The sequence below is a fragment of the Rhea americana genome, unplaced genomic scaffold (assembly GCF_003343005.1).
Source record: "Rhea americana isolate MKP2758 unplaced genomic scaffold, rheAme1 scaffold_47, whole genome shotgun sequence".
NCBI lineage: Eukaryota > Metazoa > Chordata > Aves > Rheiformes > Rheidae > Rhea > Rhea americana.
Genome location: NW_028186612.1, coordinates 372448 through 392200, shown reverse-complemented (window position 1 = coordinate 392200; position 19753 = coordinate 372448). Strand labels below are relative to the sequence as shown.

Here is a 19753-nt window from a genome sequence, read left to right as displayed (position 1 = left end):
CTGAAATGAGAGGATTAGTGTGATAATGTTTCATTAAAATAGMCAAGTGGGATCTACTGTACAGTTAGTTACAGAAGGGCATTTCAGAGAAGCAGAGGAGGCTTATGATAAGGATCTTCAAGCAGAGAAGTCCTATCAGAAGAATTTCAGCACGCTCAATCTGTTTTTGTGCAGATGATGCAAGGAAAGAGTGGCCTTCATGTCTTTTTTTTAATCTGTAGCAAAGTGTCCTAGTACAGTTAATAGAGCTGAGAATAAAGTAGAGAAATGACAGCTTGTTTTTCTTTTTTAATTAAGAAAAGTCTGAAATTTCCCCCAAAATACTATATGCCATTTTGATATTTTTTTCTTTTTTTCAAATCTTTCATACTGACCATTTTTGCTAAATTTTCTCCAATGTCATTCTTTGCTGTGCAAAAAAGAAARTTAGGGAGGGCAAGACAAAAACTGTAGAAAAAAAAAGTAATTCTAATATTTAATGTCAGAAAGCCATTTTTTTATTTTGATGGAAAGCACTGGACCTCTCACAGTTAATAACTGCTACATCAGCAGGTAGTGGGAACAGGACCATGAGCCAGATTACTTGTCACATCATATTTGTGCCTTAGATGGCAAATTAAACCAAGATGTTGTCCCCCCTGGCTGCAGGAAYTGTCACTGGTCCTTGTGTAGGTCATGAATAAAGAAATAGAGGAGAAACTCAGACAAATCCGAGTCTGGAATCTGAGACAGGARCCTGCCGTGCTCTGGGGACCGTGGAGCGGACAACTGCCTGTCACTTGGCCATGCAACATATCACTGTCCACTCTTTGTGATCTTTATGTCTTTGTTACTATTTTCATACTTTGGATATTCGTGTTTTAGATTCATATCTCAAAAAATCAGCCAGGTAAAGTTAGTAGATAAGCAAGGACGTTGCAAAATAACCGRCGTCCAGATGATTGCAAACCCAACCACTGAAGTCTTTACTTGAGACGGTGAAAYACATTGCAAAGCTCAGCATAGCTGCACCCTTCCGGAAGGTGCTCGGAGAAGTTCCTTCTTTCCTTTGAGAGCGTGCAATCTGCTCTGAAGCAGATGTCTACAAAAGGGACGTCTCATTCTGAAGTGGCCGGATAACCGCCAGGCTAAACTCCATCTGTTGCCACTGGGAAAAAATAGAATCTCCTTAATTCAGCTCTGTACAAAATCTGCGATAGGTCAGATGAATTGCACTTTGGAAATGCCAGCTCCTCTCCGTTGACTGTATGGGAAGTCTGCTCAACCAGAGGGGCTGGCTGTGGTGCAGACATTTAAAATTAACTGCGATGAATCATGCCTTATCGTCTCATTTTCCTCTGCGAAATGGAAAACGTAAAACATGGTTGTCCTACAGAAGAGACGTAAAGAGAAATAAATTAAAGACTGCACTACTCTGAAGCCAGAATAATAAGAACTATGCAATTATACACATTAGTCTGGTAGCTGGGGTATCTAAGGGCTTTATGACTGGGATATTCTTCAGAGAGAATTTGGGAGTCCATACCCATCTTCASGATTGTAAAAAAGATTATATTTGACCTAAAATAATAATTAAAACTTCTTTAGCAAGAACTTTGGCTCCTATATTCAAGCAATGAGGTGGATAGAAAAAATTTAATATATGTCCTTCAAACTTTAAATTGGATTTATGGAAAAAATGCTCCAAGCCACAATATGTACTAAATTCACATTCATTTCCTGGGTAGGCTGAATATACTCAGTTCATTTTGGAGAGGACGAAGAGATGGTTATACAGTTTAATTTTGCTTTGTTGTTTTTTCCTTCTAGAGACTATGCTCTTGCTGATAAAGAGTAAAATTACAATTTTATTTCAAGCAAAGAATTTTCAGACTACATTTGTCTCAGCCGGGAGTACTATTCCTTCCAGTGTGGTGGATGCAGTTGTTGAGGTCTTTTGTTCTTTTTCCCTAGCCAAATTCAGGCACTAAATATTACTGAAACTACAAAATCAATTTCCAACTTGTTATTTTGCTAGAGAAATGAGTCTTTGTTGCTTTTGCCCTTTCTTTTCAGTGTATACAGTAGCCTTTGCCAGAACACAAAGTACTCTCCAGTGACACAGCACATTAATTCCAATGAGAGCAACAATTCCTTATACATATTTTATAGCAAACAAATGAACTAATAAATTTTTTATAGACTGCATGCTGTGAAAAATCATTATAATTTAAGGATGTCTTTGGCCCACATAGCCCACCRGTATATTATAACATCACTAGATTTGTCAGATCAGCAAGGGTTTTGCCCTAGAGATGAAGTGGTGAAGCTCCGAATTGCTGCAGAGGTGGACATGTGTGAGCTCCAGCTCAGACTACCTCTGAAGCTCTGTTTATTCATGATCTGGTATTTTCCAGCCAAGCCCAGGCTGACTGGTTGCATTTCTCAGTATTGCACAGTCCTTTTCTTAAGTTTTCTGGGGCATCAATACCATCAAGCCAAGAGCAGAGGAACCTCATTGACAATATACTCTGGATATTACCATAATCTGAACATGTTCAGCAATAAATAGAGGATGGTACATGGAGCGCGGGACAGCATTTTTGCCTATGCAAACTGTCACACCTCTATTSACTGTCTTATGGCAACTAGCTGCATCTGTTTTGGAGAAAGCGTATGTCTCTGCAAACTCTATCCTTCTTCCTCTTTTCMTCTTAATACAACACTTATGGATATTTTGCCAGGTAGCAAGCATATTTAGAGGCCATTAGCTCTTCATGAGCATAAAGAATACAACCATTGTCAGTGATGGCTTTGAGTCAGCCAGCTAGTCTGCTCACAATGGAAATTGTATGCATTTTTTTCCACCTATGCATATATTTTTAGCTCTAGGCATTTTAGTCCTTGAAAGGCTGAATAGCTTAAATGACTCTTCATCTCAATGTTCAACTCTTCTTTGAAAAYGACTTTCAGAAGCGGCAGGTGAAATATCTGCTCATCCCTGAAAATGTCATTTTTAGACATTGGAATCCTTGTGTAGAGCAGACGACATGTGTCAGGATATAGGTCTAATGACCAGAGATCTTTCCTATACTGTTTGCTCATAAGAGCCTCCAAAAGCTCTGCCRTGTGGCAAAACATTAGACTATCAGTGTTCTTAATGAGGTGCTGGCCAGCAGCGCTGATGATTTAACATGTTTCTGTGTTTTCAGGGATTATTACATAACCATGGTGAAGTGGGCAACTAGCACCAAAGTGGCAGTAAACTGGCTGAACAGGGCCCAGAACGTGTCTATCCTGACGCTGTGCGATGCCACCACTGGAGTCTGCACGAAGGTAGGGAAGATGATCAAAATGGTCATTTGCCATCAGTCTTCGTAACTCACATAAGAAAGTCTTTCAGTTCTCCTATATGGAAACATGCCAGCTGACACRTATTTATTTAAGCAGACAGAGACTATAAAAAATGTTTGCAAGATTTCCTGTGCAATGGTGGAAGGGCTTTTTTTGTTACCTGATAGAAAGCCAGGAACTGTATGGCCTTACTTGTGCTGTGTGTATAGTGAGATAGAGTTTATCCTAAAATAGCTGCCTACATGCATGAGCACACACAGATCAACAATTTGTAACCTGAAGAGCTTTGAGACATTCTAATTTAATGGCATCACGCCCATGCTCGTTAACCTCCGATTTAATTTTATTTAATTAAAACCTCCTGCAGATATAGTTGTACCACTGCAAGTGCTAGTGTATTGATATAACCTCTTTAAGCATTGGCATATATCATCTTTTAAACTGATATAGGTTGTGTCACAGTAGGAGAGTGTTTTAATATTGCTACCCCTTGAAAAAAAAGTGTCACAACACTGCACATCATAACATTGTGCACARCAGTCCTTTTTTAGCAACTTACTACTATATTTCTTTGGGGAATAATATGTATTGCTGATTTTTTAAATTTATTTTTTGTCTATGTGAGTAAAATACTTTCCTGGATACGTGCTTGGTTATTTATCAGAGATGGAAGACCAAGAGAGTAGTCACTTCATTAAATTCCTGAACCGCATGCTTAAATAGATGTTTTTGTGCTTGTTCACAACTTTTTAGACTTAGTCAAAYGGCTTTCTGCACTGATGAGCAAAATGTAATACATACAAAGTATATTATTTAACGGCTGTGTTTTATTTTAGAAACATGAAGATGAAAGCGAAGGTTGGCTGCACAGACAGGTAATGTTGACCCTCTCCTTGCAGTCAAATTTTAAGTAGATTTTTTGTTTGTTTTTCTCAAAGAGAAAAAAAAATAGTTTCTAAACCTAGAAGGTTACTTACAAGGTGATGTGGTCCATGTTGCAGAAAACAGTTTCCCAGTAATAAACAAGCTCTTTTGATTGAACTAAAGTGTACTGTACCCGAGATGCCATCTTCTTCAGTAGATCCCAGTGGCTGAAACCAATTGTTAGTCTSCAATTTACTTGGATTTAAACAAGCTGAAAAACTAGTACTGGTTGAAATTCCTCCAGTCACAGATTATCCACAAGACCTGCCTGCCATAGAAGTGGTCTTTAAAGACTGATGTTGATTTTAGGTAGTATATTGGTTGTTTTCTAGTCTTCTAGGCAGAAAAGTCCACTGTGGAAAACAGAAGATCAAAGGTCATTTAATTAAAAGGGTCTATGTCCCTTCAGAGCCAAAATTATTCAGATCGGACTTACAAATCACTTAAGCTAAGTTTGACAAGATTATCTATTTGACTCTTTGCATATGTTTTTAGATGTGAGAAAAGTGAAAAGGAAATAAAATTGTCAATAAAGCAATTGGGCTTACATATGTCAGTATGGGCTTACATGAGACACAGAATAGGAAGGAACTATTAATTTGTATGGCTGTGTGCTCCCATCCCCAAATGAAACACAGATGAAGCTAAGCCCTGAAAAAATCAGAAATAGCAAATTTAACCCCCTGAAAGTTTAGATTTGTGCAATTCCCTTCCCTTCCCTTCCTTTCTCTTCTCCCTCCACTCCCCCCCCCCCCCAGTATATAACTCTATATACAASCTGCAGATTTCCAGCAGGTGAATCTCTGAAAGACCTTTTATAACATTTTTCCAGCAGTCAGTTTATGAAGTGATCTCAGATTTGATTAAGCTGTTCTTTAGAGAGAAGCTGCTGATACCGATTCAGTCATAGCATTGAACTGTTTTGCATGGGATATGGGAATGCCAAACAGGGAGTAACATGTCAGTTAAAGAACTTGCACCGTATTTTTCCAAGTCTAGATATAAAATATTTCAAATTTTTGTCACAATTTGCTCAGAAGAGCCAAGAACCTAGAAACTACAATACATCAGTATACAGCAGGAATAATGATCTCCTCTGTTCCAGTAGCTGTCTTACAGCAACGGGCTGTCTGATCCAGACAAAAATTGATTTTACAGAGGAAATAGCTTTCTGCTCCAAGCATTTCAAATAATCTTTTGCTATATTCTTGTATAAAATAAAAATACTGCCAAACTATTCTTCCTGTTCATAATGCCAGTGTTGGATTAAATAAATAACAAATGCTTCAAAAATGGGTCACGTCTATAGAAAATTAAATTACCCATATATTGTATCTTAAAAAAGGTAGTTCACAAGGATCATTTACTTTATAACTCTAAGGGTAGGTTTAATCTTTTCCCTACTATTTACTTGGGCCCCCATTCTTCTGAAATTTAATGCAGTGCATTAGAARGACTTCTGCTCATACACTGCTGTGGTTCTTTAGCCATGTACCTGCTACATGGGCAAGAATTAAAAGTGGTGTCTTGTCCTGAATAACAGTAATGGATCATATGCGCCTCTCTAATGGGTCTGCTCCACAGAAATATGCTTTATTTTACCACGTCACATACTTAGTTTGACGATAGAGAATGCTGTTTGTTCCAGTCAAATGAGTCAGACATCTCAGTACTAAACTAAGATAATTCTTGCTATAGACTTCAGAGACATTTGATGCTACCATTCAAGTGCTTTTGTTAGAGCCTAAAGGATTACAGAGCTCTTTTGCCTATGAATCTGGCAACAAAATTATTTAAATTTCTAGTCTCAATTAAATATATAATTACTACGATAATGTCATTTTCTATTTGTCTTTTTATTCCATTCCATGTRCATCTAAATACCTGAAAAAATATTTTCATGCCATGTGTGTCTGAGTCTGAGAATGATGTGAAAATGTTAAATGCTAATGTGATTCCTCTAGCCTCTTTTAGGAGATGAATTGTACCCCAGGCAGCCACTAAGGAGCTCAGCAGTGTGACTCAGCTCAAGATAAAGACTCCTAGGATTAAAYATTTCAATCTGGGTGTACACATATGAGTCAGGTGCCAAATTCCCCACTGTTGCCAGTCAATATAGTCTTCAGCRTAGCTGGCAAAGTCGATGCACCTTGCGCATGATTCAGCTCACCACTAAGAAGACGCCAACTGCCTGGTTGGCTAATTGGTGAACTCCATGACCAGATTTTCAAAAGTATCCCAAATTAAAATCAGTAGGACTGAGGAGTCTAGATGCTGCCTCACTCTTTAAAATACTCCTTTGGCTCCCAAGTCACTCATATAGAAAAAAAGAAATTCAAAATATACCTGAGCTTTACCCTTTTCAGGGAGTTGATCTGGAATAGAGACAAGCTTCACTGTAGGCTAGGAGCAGGAGACGGGAGAGGAGATGTCTGTGAAACGACAGAAGATGCTCCCAAAGGGCATGAGGGAGTCTCCAAGCATGACAGGGTTAATGTTTTTCTGCTGAGATAGTGGAAGTTTGATAGGACCCATGCATTTGAATTTATTTGTTGTTATTGCTGTAGTTTGGTAACACAGTGAGATTTAATAGTCTGTGTACGGAAGGTCGTAGTAAATGCTGTCGTGTTCCTTTCTGGGCTTAAGTTTCTAAATGAATTTTATTTAGGTCCAAAAACTTGGAGAGCCTCTTTCCAGTAAACGCAAGAGAGGTACTGGTTTCAGTGTCTGACAGGGTAAATTATGTAAAATATAACTAGAAATATACAGTATGTACATGTCCTTCTAGAAAATGTCTGTCACTCCTTACTATGCTTGCCACATGACATGCCCAGAATTTTCAGACTTTCGGACAAATAAGAATGGGCACATGTTCACAGAAGCTAACTAGGGATTTTGAAAGTTTTCATTGCTTTTATTCATATACCTGCTTGTGCACTTCTGGACATAACAGTCAGACAGAACTTTATTCATACTCTTGTTTAGATATACAAACACTTTGAAATAGTAATTACAGTTGTAGATAATTTTGTTTTAATTTTTCTGAAGTCTTTTCCACATCATGCCAGTGATGGTAACAGACAGAAAATGTGTCAGCAAGGGAGATATCAGACAATTGCTGAGCACCTATTATAGATAAACTTTACTGGCACTTTAATTGTCTTAGCTATTTAATCATGAATGTAGCCTGAACAAAATTAATTATAATCCAGGGTGCAATTCCAACTCCACTGAAGGCCGTGGGCTTTGACATTGATGTCAGTGGGACCAGGAGATTACCATAGAATTGTTTCAAGATATATGACCTCCAAAACTGCCTGCATGGGCTGGCTGGCCTCCTGATAACGATTCCTTTGGGTTGCATTTTTCTTTCCACTCCTCCTATTTCCCTAGGTTTTCAGGTGACTTCAGTCTACAAATAGCGTTTTGCTCTATCAGAAGGTGAGCTGTTGAAAACCTCACACCATTTTTCTTTTCCAGCTCCCTTATCTTCATCCTGACAGTACAGTAACCCGGTAATGATTTTCCTATATGTAGTTAATAGGCAGTAGGAAATGAAGTTCTTTTAAATAAAAGCAGAGATCAGAGAACCTTATCAATAAGACTGACTTTTTAACCCTTTGAAGAACTTTTGTCATGTAACAAGCCCATAACTAACCTGACATTGCCCTAAACTCAAAGAATGCAGCATAAATAGGACGCAGAGCCCCATAATTCAAATATCAAATTTATCTATCAGAGATAACAAAATGTCTCTTGGTTGTGAATGCAGCATTTAAATAAATAATCCAGTTTTTGTGGATTATTCATGGATCCAGTGGAGGGGAGTGGTATCCAGAAGCATGGACTCATGTCCTCACCAATTGATGACCTTGCCTTTAGTGGCAGAGTCTTAGCTTCAGAGATGGCCATTGGAATGGTGGTCCCACCCGTAAAGACCAGCACAGGGGTAGGGACAAAGGAGGAAGATTTGGCATTGCCACAAGGATTGAGTATGGTGGATGATGGCGTGAGGTCGCTTCCCTGCACCCAGAAGTCGAGACAAATATGTTGTTGCAGTCATGCTCATGGGCATATATAAGAATTCATTGAACTTAAATGAAGTATTTAGCTAAAAGCAAAGAGTTAAAAGGCTTCATGTCACGTCTGTTTGTTTATTGGAGTTATTGTGCTATGACAGTGTATTGGGAGATTTCTCCTGAAGAATAAATGCTCCAGTTCGCCCCRTGGAGCAAACTCATTAATTCTGGATATGGGCAAAGGTAGATGAGACAGAAAAAGAACCTGTGTTATGGAAAGAAAAGGACATTATAGGAGGAATAGGAGAGGACTGTATTATTCATATTAATTGGTTTCTGATTTAAACATTAAGAATGAACTAGAAAAATACGATTCTCACAGAAGTACCATTCACAGTCATCATTCACAGTACCATACACAGCAGGCCAAACCCAATGCCAGGTTTCAAAGAGTCTGCTTTCCCACTAATTTCTGTGAGGAAATATGTGGATTCCAGCCAAAAGTGCGTGAAACACTGCACACTGGAAGAGCAGGAGGCAGGGAAGGTATTGCATGACGAGGGCCCGGATGGACCAGCTTAGAGCTGGAGCCTGTGGAGTTGCAGTATAGTATGAGCCCAGCATCATCAATGTTTTCTGGCTTTCAGATGTCACTAGTTGTAGTTTTGTTGTATTTACRTATGCGTAGGGCTTTCAGGCCCACTGAGTCCCCATAAAATGGACAATTTCTCTTTCCAGTGTTTGTCCCAGTGCACATTTGAATGTGTGCTATCTTCAAGGCCTCAAAGTCAGAGACRTATAATTGACATTAGGATAGCCTTGTCCTTCATCTTCATAAAACTAAGAATTTCTGGAAATTGGCCTTGACTATTTGTGTAAAATTTGYCTAAATATAAAAGTCTAGCTGACCAAAAAGGCAAGAGCCAAACRAAGAGCCAAATCCGACTCCAACTGAGTTAGATAGCTGCTTCTCTGCTGCATCACTCTCTCTTTACCAGTCACAACAGCTCATGGTATTTATGGACAACCTGAGCCTGGCTACTTTCTACAGTTCTTTTCTCTCATATTTCACCAACATCTACAATAATGGGACTGCAGATGTTAGAGATTATACCTATGCCTATTCCTTTTAGTGTCTGTTGATGAATCATGAATTTGTTCAAACGTTTTTGCACCTGCTGATCCCAGCTGTCTTCACAGCCTCTTGTGGCAAAAAAATCCAGAAGTTCTCTACCCGCTGCACAGGAAAAGTATCTTCTTTTACCTGCTTTAAACTGATGATTTCCTGTTATTTTCAAGGTGTATTTTTTGGTTCTAGCATTGTGGGATTCAGCAAATAATAGCCAAAAGCTCAGACAGTTTGTATCAGACAGAAGGAGAGGGGGAAGAAAAAAAAACAATACTGTTTGAATTGTTGCTTAAGGCCTGTGCATATCTGTACAGGAGTGTTCAGGAGGTGCTTAGAACAGTTCCAGTGTAAAGAACAGTTTTTTATTTAAATGCTACTGTTTGAAATTTTATTTGCTTGATTTATCCCGTAAACTGCAGTTCCAGCCAAGTTCACTTCAAGATCCCCAGTGTAGCTCCCTACGGTATAAATATGCCATAAATGTCTCTTCCAAAAACCTTCTGATTTGATCTCCCTGCTTGCTGGCCAGGCCAAGTCTCTGTCTCTGTCAAGGTTTTAAATGAAGTTATGGTGGTGTTAATGTGTAGCCCTTCCAACAACAGGTACATGCGAACAGACTGCCTTGCAACATCAGGCGAGYGCTGAGGGCTAGCATCTGTCATTTCTGCCACGGACCTCCTTCACTGTAACTCCAAATGAACTTCAAACCAATCTGCCCAAAGCCTACTTTCGCTGGCAGAGACATAGTACTGGAGTACGTAATGCAGTAGACAGATATAGAAATACAAGCTGAACAAGTTGCTATTTACCTCACTAAAGTGAAGCCTGTTGAACAGAGGGTTTGTCCATGCTGTCACAGCAGGTTTCCAAGGGATTTTCTCCTGTCATGAAAGAGATCTGAAAATTATATATAATTTCATGTTTCAGGTCCTAGAAAAATGTCAGTAACAAATGAAACTACTATTTCATAGAACTTCAGCAAACAATAAATGGGCATATTTTAAAATATACTGCAAACCTAAGTGGAGGAAAATAAAAGGAAAAACAAGCAGTTAGAATCCTCTAATATAGTGTTGATAAATGCGATGAATAGCAGAAAGAACATAAATCAATGAAGAACTGGTAGTAAAGGAAAGTACAGTAAGAGTAATGTGCAAGCCTATGAGAAATACAAAAGGTTTATTTCATTGCTATAAATGTTTGCATTAGCCTAAGTCTCCCTATGCAATCGAGTTCTTCATGGTTCAGAGTGGTGTCTTCGCATGTGCCAAGCAGAAAGCCAGGATGTTTCATAAATATCAAGCCAGAAGAGRCTGAGCAAAAGAGTGTCCCTGACGCTGTCATCAGCTGTTAGAGATGGAGCCCTGGAGCTCACCAGCACGGGGAGTGGGCCAGGACAGGAAGGGCTTGGCYGGTCCCAGGGAGGTCTAGTGTCATGGAAAGCTTCAGCAAATGTTCAGTTTTCGTTCTGATCCCAGCTGTTCAGGATGCATGGTAGAGGAGGTCCAGCTAGCCCACTCCCTCGGTATAGTGCTGCTGCATCACACCATATTTACCATCCTACTGCTCTCCCTGGTGATCTGCTGTTCAACCATCTCCTGCAATAGAGACCTCCCATGTGTCTCAGGTTTCCTGCAGTAACAATAATAATAATATATATAAAAAAAAAAAAAAAAAAAAAAAAAAAAAAAGGAAGCTTCCAGGAAGCTTCCATACTTGCTTGCCATATGTGTTGTTTGATTTCCTTACGTTGAATCCCTTCTACCTCTGGCTGAAAGTTCCAGTAACCCAATGGAAGTCAATCATCACATTCACCTGGGAGCTCTGTGTCAAAGACAGTTTCACAGGATAATCTCCTCCTTTGTAAATAATTCAGTGGTTTAAGCATCTGAAAAAAGGTAGGAAAAGACAGGAATTAGATACTGAAAGATACTGTTAGTCATGTTTCCTTGAGGACAGGAACAGATCAGTTCTTCCAGCAGAATAAACAAGATTTGTCATACTTGTGCCAACAAGGTTCAAAGCCTTTTCMAAAAGCTTTATTGCCCCTGCCCTGAGCAGTCAGCTATACAGGTGCACATTTTGCTTTTTGTCTTCCCACAGCTGAAGGATGTCTGCTTCTTTATGAGCTTGGAAAAAAATGATTTTCAAACCTTCGGTATTAACTTCTCCATTTTTTTTCCTCATCTCAGATAGATGTTAGGGAGAGCTCTCTATTTTACCGTAAACTAATTTCACAGTTTCTTGCAGTGTTGATCAATCTTAAATACAATAAATTAATCACACAAAATCCTTGTATTTGGCATTCATAGAATGAAGAGCCGATTTTTTCCAAGGACGGTCGGAAATTTTTCTTTGTCCGAGCCATTCCTCAGGGAGGACGTGGAAAATTCTATCACATCGCCATGTCGTCATCACAGGTGAATCTCTCACTGCTGCTGCTTGTTTATCCTACTCTGAGTGGGAAACRATAAAAAAGTGTTATTTATGCTCACTCCTGAGACACATGAAGGTACAAATACAGAATGTGGATCTTGTACGTAAAAGAACACGGTTGGTGGTAGTTTTTCAGGCATAAAATAGCATTTTCAGATGAGATACTTGAAGGAAAAGGTCTACTTACTCCCTCTTTTCAAAGAGTATCATTACTTTGTTCCATTTTTTAAAGTCTTCCTAGCTGTATCTAAATAAGTTAATCCTTGTACTACCATAAAGGATTAACCAGAAGCTCCTGGGGATGTTGGATTAAAAGAAGGGGTTTCAGGGTGATCTGCATCAAATTCATCACCAAATTCATCATTTGTCTGTGAATTCTGTAGATTCTCAGAAATATTTGAGGCAGAAACTGTAGATGCTTATTTTTGACAAGTACTAGAATTAAAAGAATTTCCTTTTTGAGATGAGAAACACGACAATAAGCTTTGCTCAAATATCTTCTTTTAAGAATAATTAAAAAATATATAATTCTTTCTATTTTTGGCAGCCCAATAGTAGCAGTGATAACTTACAGTCTATTACATCTGGTGACTGGGATGTGACMAAGATATTGGCATATGATGAAAAAAGACATAAAATGTAAGTAAAGTTTGGTCTGATAAATCAGTTGTCTGTTGTTTAGCATTGGACTATGGGGTTATGAGTTTGCAGCAGTATTTTGATTATTTGAGCATACAGGGATACGAATAAGACAGAAGGAGAATGTCTCTGTTTTGGCTTAACCTCTTACACTGGCCCAGTATATCTTGTCTTACCTTGATTTTCTTTGTACAGTTCAAACCTCTCTTTCTGTGACCATTAAATACAGGATACAATTGTGCAGAAGAGTGATTTCACCCTAAACAGCTGCTGATGTTAACCTCCAAAGGACGAAACCTGTTTTCATTAACTGCCTAGATAGTCAGTTCCAGAAATCTTTTTTAACCTGCAAAAATATTGCTGCATTAGACAAAAGTAGTTAGTTAGCAACTCAAAACAAGCTTTTTCACACTTGTCATTTACATTGTAAAATAACTTTTGTAAATTTTTACTTTTTGGAATAGATTTCAAGAAAATACATGAGAAAATGTTCAGAAGGCTTTCCTGAATCTATTATCCTATAGATTCCTTTTCAGGCAAATTCTCAGTTAGATGCAAGATTCTGAACGCTCATATTCTTCAATTTAAAATAATTTTTGTCTCAGACAGGCTTGTCACTGAACTACTGGGTGAAAATTCTCTGGATTATGATAAATTTTGAATGATCATTAAGAACGGAGCATGATTCTCCTTCAAGGTGTTGAATAACCTCAATTACCAATAGCTTCAGTAAGAGCTAAAGATCTTTAATGGCTTGCAGAGATGAGCAGCAAACTATCATGAGTGCTCTTATTCACATTTATAACTGTCCAGCCAAGTAGCAAATATCCTATGCAATTTGTGCAATCAAAATGTACATTTAGGCAAGCGCAGCTTATTGGAAACAGATCACCAGGGCTAAATACCCTGCCCGACGTGCCTGACATCCCGTGAACGGCACGCGCTTGCTCCTGTGCTCRGTCAATATTCACAAGAAATTCTTCTGGCGGATCAATCTGAAAGCTGCACATTCTCTTGAAGTTGACCACCTCCAGCAACATCAGCTAATTAAAGGTCAAGAAAAATTGGTTCATTATGGTCTTTGGAAGCTGGTGCTGTCAGCGCACAACAGTTTAAGCTGCAGAAAGAGGTGACTACAGCCTCAGCAGGAATCGAGGGCAATGGAGTAGTCTTTAAGTGCARACCCTGTCCCCCTTAAAAGTTCAGCTTTCTTTTTCAAATGAGACCTTTGGATGGGGTTTGCACAGATGACAGTTAGCTGGTCAAAGGATGAAAATAATTAGAGATTTAAAAAAAAAAAGTTCTGAAGCAAAAAAGAAAAGTCTTTAAAGGTAATTATATACCAGAAAGTTTAATGTCAGAACCTAAAGGCATTTACCTTTATCGCTTGGTCCTTTTTGATCCGCTGATGTACGTGGTCAGGGACCCAAACTTTTCCATGTTTATTTTAACTGCAGTGCAGCCTATCACACACTGGCATCACCCTGTGCTGTGGAGGGTCCTTTCGTACGTTCTCCCAGTTTAAGCTTTCCGTGCTTTTACAAGATCAGCAAAATGGTTATGTGAATAAAGACGTTGTAAAAGACAGTTGTTGTAAATACCCTCCTAACAATACAATTCTCTTTACAATTATTTTTCAGTTATTTCCACAGCACAGAAGACTTGCCAAGAAGGCGACATTTATATAGGTATGTGCGCTTTGCTATCATCACATAYAGAATTTCCAACTGATTTCAATCTTACATGATTCATTACTTAAGAGGTTCCGACAGAAACACTCTCATGGGTTCGTCTTTAATGGGGTTGTAGCGTGTCACTTCAGCAAACAGAACTGCCTAACAACAGTGAACAGAATGTGTGCCACCAAGTTGCAAATGTTTGAAATTTAGCAATTTTCTCATTTTCTTTYGGATTTGAAATCAGTCTCAAGCCTGATAAACTGTCATGCAAAATGAAACACTTTCCATTAAAATTRCTTAACACCTGAAAGATTTCAGAATTACATAAACTAATAGTATAAACTGTTCTTTATCCTTCCAGAATACAATTTTCATGGAAGTTTAATAGCACCTCACCTCCTCASGCAATTGAAAAGAAATAACAATACTTTTTTGAAATTCAGAGGATTTTAGTTTCCTCAGTAACTATCAAGAGTAAAATGTTAGTTTCTAGTAAGCTATTGACAGCGTAGCTGTCACTAAAGTGTTGTGGGAGCAGATTACAAAGGGGAGCAAAACCAAGAATTGAAATCATAATTTTGGACATTTATTAATTTCATGCACTATTTCTAATCATCTGAAAGTACTAGCTGATAAATCATTATAGTTCTCTGCAAAGTAAAGTCCCTAGATAAGGCAAGCTGCTCTTTCACAGAACTGGAAACAGAAGAAATCAAGCAATTCCATTTATTCTGTTTTTCCTTCTCTATCACTCTGCCTCTGTCTTTGCATTTCCAGTGAGGGGCAAAGCTGGTGCAAGCACCATCAGTAAGGACTTGCCAGTACATTTTCGTTCTCTAGTATGTAATGTTTTGTTGTTATTCTTGTTTTTTTTTTCCCCTCAATGGGGACGAGACTAGATTAAACTAAATTCCCTGTAATTTAATTATTTTTCTATTCAAGACCTCTATTCCTGTACACTGTACTCCACAATTTCTTAAGAGAAGTTCAGCTCAGTGTTTATTTTCTTGAAGACAAAAAAAAAAGGGGGGGGGGAGAGGGTCAAGGGGAAGAGGGAATTAAAGCTAATTTGACCAGTCACTTCAATGAAATGGGGAAAAAAATAATTTAAAGTGCTTCTTGCACTACCTAGCCAGTKTTAAGCCAGAGATGTGATCTGAGCCTGAGCAAGAACCCAGGAGCTACTCAGCTCAGTCTCTATGGCCTTAAACAGGTTGCTCAGTCTCATCTCTTTCCACCTGGAAGTAGTAGCAAATACACTCATCAGCTTTACAGTAATACTGGAAAGATCTATTCATTAATATCTCGAAGCATTTTGATGTTGCAAAATGCTGTAGCAGTGCAAAAATTTATTTATTAATATTTGCCAATAATCTTTGATTCATCTTCAGTCTACAATAGACTCTTAGGTGCTCTAGGTGACCTTGCTTGTGCAGTGGGGTTGGACTAGATGATCTCCAGAGGTCCCTTCCAACCTCAACCCTTCMGTGATTCTACAAAATGTTTCTGAGTGTATGGTCAGGCCAGATTGCCTTCTTCAAAAAACAGAACCTAAACACAATGTTTCCTTTCTAATTTGGTGTTATATGAGTAACTATTTAAACCTAAAGAAAGGGGGGTGGTACTGGAGGCAGCAGCTAGCAAATCAAACCAGTGATGCCACCATGAATAAATGTAAAGAAAGAGAAGCTGGTGTGGAAATACAGCTCCTTTGTTTCATGCCTTCCTTCRCTGAATTAAAACTTCTTCTTGTGAAATGTCAACCATCATTTTTTGAGAAAAAAAATATATCATTCTGTGTAACCACCTGACCTTGCAAAAAGAGCCATCAATATCCCCTTATATATTCTCTATTCAGGGATCAAAAAAAAAGAAAAAAAATACTGCTATTTAGACTCAATTAAATGGAAAGGCTTTGTCTCTTAGTAATATTGGACATATTGTATTTATGCTCTTTTTCTACAGTACAGTAAAGTTCAAATAATGTTGCTTCCCRATAACATTTGCTCAGTGACCTTCAYGGACATGTATTAACTTTTTCAGTGCAAGCACAAATGGAAACTTCAACAGGCGGTGTCTGTCTTGCGATCTGATTGAAAACTGTACTTATTTCAGTGCGTCATTCAGTCACAATCTGGAATACTTCTTACTGACATGTGAAGGTATGTTGAGTTTTGTTATTGCAGGAGTTAGAGTAGACATTGCTATTGCTATTGACATATTTAGACATCCTATGGACCCATGAACAGCTTTGAAAAACTAGCTCTAAAAACCTGGGCCACTTTGAATCTGAAATTTTACTCTGAACATTTTTTTCTTTCATTTATGAATTTATTCAAATTGGAAAGCAGGCATGTGCAACCTTCAGCTGTGCACAGCTTCTGCTGGAGACAGGCATGCTCCTTTGGCCGCTCTGAGCCTCAATGAGTCAAAGAGCAGAACAGRGGTGAAACAGCATCAGACAGTTTGTGAGCTGCAAACCGAGGAGGTGGGATTCACTGTGGGGGACGCTGGGGCTGGGTTACAAATTCTGTGTCAGTTCAATGACTGAACAGTTTGCCAAGGCAGTTAGCTAGAAAGCTACTGAGTGGACAGTACGTTTGGTGGTTCAGTACATAATATCAGTGATTGCTCATCATAAATTTCCTTTAACTTGTAATAATTTATACGCTGGGCAGATTTCCTGTGTTTAAAATCCCTTGCAGTATCCAAAGGGCTGAGGAGAAGGGGTATGGTGGGAGGCAGCATGGTAGGAGAGGGCATGGTAGAARAGGAGTGAAAGTGGATCACTTAATAATGTATGTACTTCCTATTATTCTGTCAGCTCTCTACATCTCTATTATGAATAAATTCAGAACTCTGTAACATTTAATCCTCTGTAATTTCCTTCTGCTTAATTACTGGATTGCCGGGCCRCAAGCCTGTGCTGGTCTCACCAGTCCCCCGCTGCTGTAATCGAAGCTGCTCAAACACTGCAAAGCAGCGTGCCACAAACAAGAAAGGCCTTAGTTTCAAAAGACTGCACAAAAAAATGAGTGTGTACATATCTAAAGGACAGGCTCAYGTTGTGCCTGCTGTCGCAGAGCAGCTAAGGACTCCCTTTGCTGAAGAGCGACGGTCTGCCGGTGGTGCACCAACTGTCCCTTCTCTGGTTGGCAAGTGTTTGCTGGTGCCAGGAAGCGCTTGTAACTGAGGAGAAAGAAGAAGTACTTGAGACAGTAAAATAGGAAATGACCAGGAAAATGAAGCTAAAGGAGAGTTACAGAATGGTTAGAGAAACTTGTGTACGTAGACTATTGCAGAAATGTGTTCTGCCCTCCAGAAGGAAAGATGGACTGCATTTTGGGGAGACAGTTAYAGGTAGATTGAGAAATACCTGACAATACACTACAGTGAAGTAGCACTGGCGGTAGAATAGACTAGTTAGGTTAACAGACTACTTGCAAATCTTTGAATTGTGGTAGACGTATATACAAAAGTGTCATTTCCCACTAAACCTTAAGTACTGGGGTAAATATTACCRTGTTTAGGAGGTTTGACTCTTGACAAGAAAAATCCCTATATATTTTTCTTGTTGTTCCCATATCAAGAAAGGCTGTCAATAGCTACCAAAAATGGTGTCCATTTTGCTTTAGCAATGATAGTTGYTTACTGTAACTCAAACAACCTGTGAATAACAAGATTAAGGATTCCAGAGGGTCTTATCAGCAATTATGAGCTGTTATGTTTGTATTGCATTATATCCCCTTTAAAGAAAAACCTGCAGTGATATCTGAAGAGATTAATGAATTTTATTAGTCTGTACATTAATCCAAGTACATAAGATAATGATAATGAATTGAATAATGAACTGAGGGGCCAAATCCTCTGTGGCTCTAAAAAATACCTCTATTAAAGTCATTAGAGTTACATCTGTTGATAGCAGCTGAATATGTCTGAATTTTAATTATRCAGGACTAAATTCTGAAACTCTGAACCCAGTGTACAGGAAAATAGGGCAGAACTATGGAGCTGCTGTCTCCATTGAGATACCTTTGCAAAATGTATATACATGAGAGAATACAGAGATCTTCACCAAATTTACACTTTTAATTATTTTATGGAARTATCATTTCATTGAGTTTGGTGGATCTGTTCCTTATTTACATTACTGAAAGTGAGAGTTTTGTCAGGTTCTTTGCTTTTCAGCAGTTTACAGGGCAAAATTTTCCTTTTAGCACATATATTTTGTGTAAGATCTRTCTAACTTCAGACATCTAATATATGCACATTTGCAATGGAGTGAGCTCTCTTTGTTTCTTGCTATAGTTAGTGTAGATCTAGCCAGTGGAATCATATGTTATATTTAAAATGTATACTTCTGGATATAARTAATCATCCTTTTAGGCTTCAGTGACTATACTGGTTCTCTGTTGAGTGAATAGGGACTCCTGGGTGACTCACTCAGAGGTGATGCATCATATACATCATCCTCTTCGACTTAGAGAGTTTTCAACACCCTGATGAGTGTTGGATTAATACTAAGAGACTTCAAAGAAAGTAATATTAATTTTTATGAGATGCAGAGACTTTTCATGCAACTGGTGTCATGCTATTGCAGTCTGAAGGAGAACCACAYTGATTCACTAATAAGAAAAGTCCTTTTCCCCCATCATCCACGTGCTTAGCTACAACTTGGTCTTGCCTCAGTTTCTCCGACTTTTATTTTATTGCGCATGAGCAATAAAATGTCTTCCTGATTATTAGGAAATCCATTGTTCATTATCCAGATATTCATCTATAGACAGAAGRATTCCTTTAATGAGCATATTCAAGGAACCCTGTTTATCCTGCAGTTGAGCAAGCAGCCAGGGTAGCGATAGTCCACACAGTGGAGAAGTCTACCAGGGTTYATCTTATGTCTTCTGCAACCTATGAGTTGCAGGGAACTAGGTGTTCCCATCCACTGCTTTCCCCCAAAAATCAGAGTATCTACTGGTTGCTTGGTGCTTTCTTCTACATCTACACTGTTTAAAAGCATCCAGACCATGGATCCTCTCAGGTGTTATTTTCARTGATCCTCCAAAAAAGCAAAGAACTTGCTTCTACCTTACATGAAAGTCATGAGGTGATTTTTGGACAGGTGAAGACATGAGAATTTCTGGCTTTTGCCATTAGTCCTTCATTGTTCATATGATTTCTTGTCTTTGCTTTATACCCTGTGATGTCTACAAAAATGTGTATTTTGTAGCACTTGTATGACTTTAGGTCAGACCCATATGTATCTCTGAATGTTGCTAAGCTTAATGTTTTGAACATTTGTATTTTCTCAGCTGTTAGCAGGATAGGTGCATGGGCAAGTATTTATGAGAAGTTTTCTATGTCTTGAAAACAATTTTTACATCAACAACTAGAGATTAGCCTCCACCATACCTCAGTTTTAACTCTAGCCTTTTTATTAACTTAGTTTGTGATCTAAGCCGCAAACTTACCTGCTCAGGACTGTGTCTCAACTTAAYCTCTCTAAAATGAATGGTAAGCTATATAAAATTCGATTAATCAGATGATGCTCGTAAAGTATTTTTGATATTTAAATGAAAAGTACTGGAGGTGAA

At 38.5% G+C, this 19753-nt stretch overlaps 1 protein-coding gene across 1 annotated transcript in view; it reads left to right on the top strand.

Annotated features, from left to right (window-relative positions):
• Positions 1-19753, top strand: part of DPP6 (dipeptidyl peptidase like 6) — a 425270-nt gene that overhangs the window by 372642 nt on the left and 32875 nt on the right. The window contains exons 11-16 of the mRNA XM_085316409.1: positions 3192-3315; positions 4170-4208; positions 11718-11825; positions 12389-12480; positions 14121-14168; positions 16203-16321. Coding sequence (XP_085172535.1) covers positions 3192-3315; positions 4170-4208; positions 11718-11825; positions 12389-12480; positions 14121-14168; positions 16203-16321 — 530 coding nt within the window. The remainder of the gene's footprint in view (positions 1-3191; positions 3316-4169; positions 4209-11717; positions 11826-12388; positions 12481-14120; positions 14169-16202; positions 16322-19753) is intronic.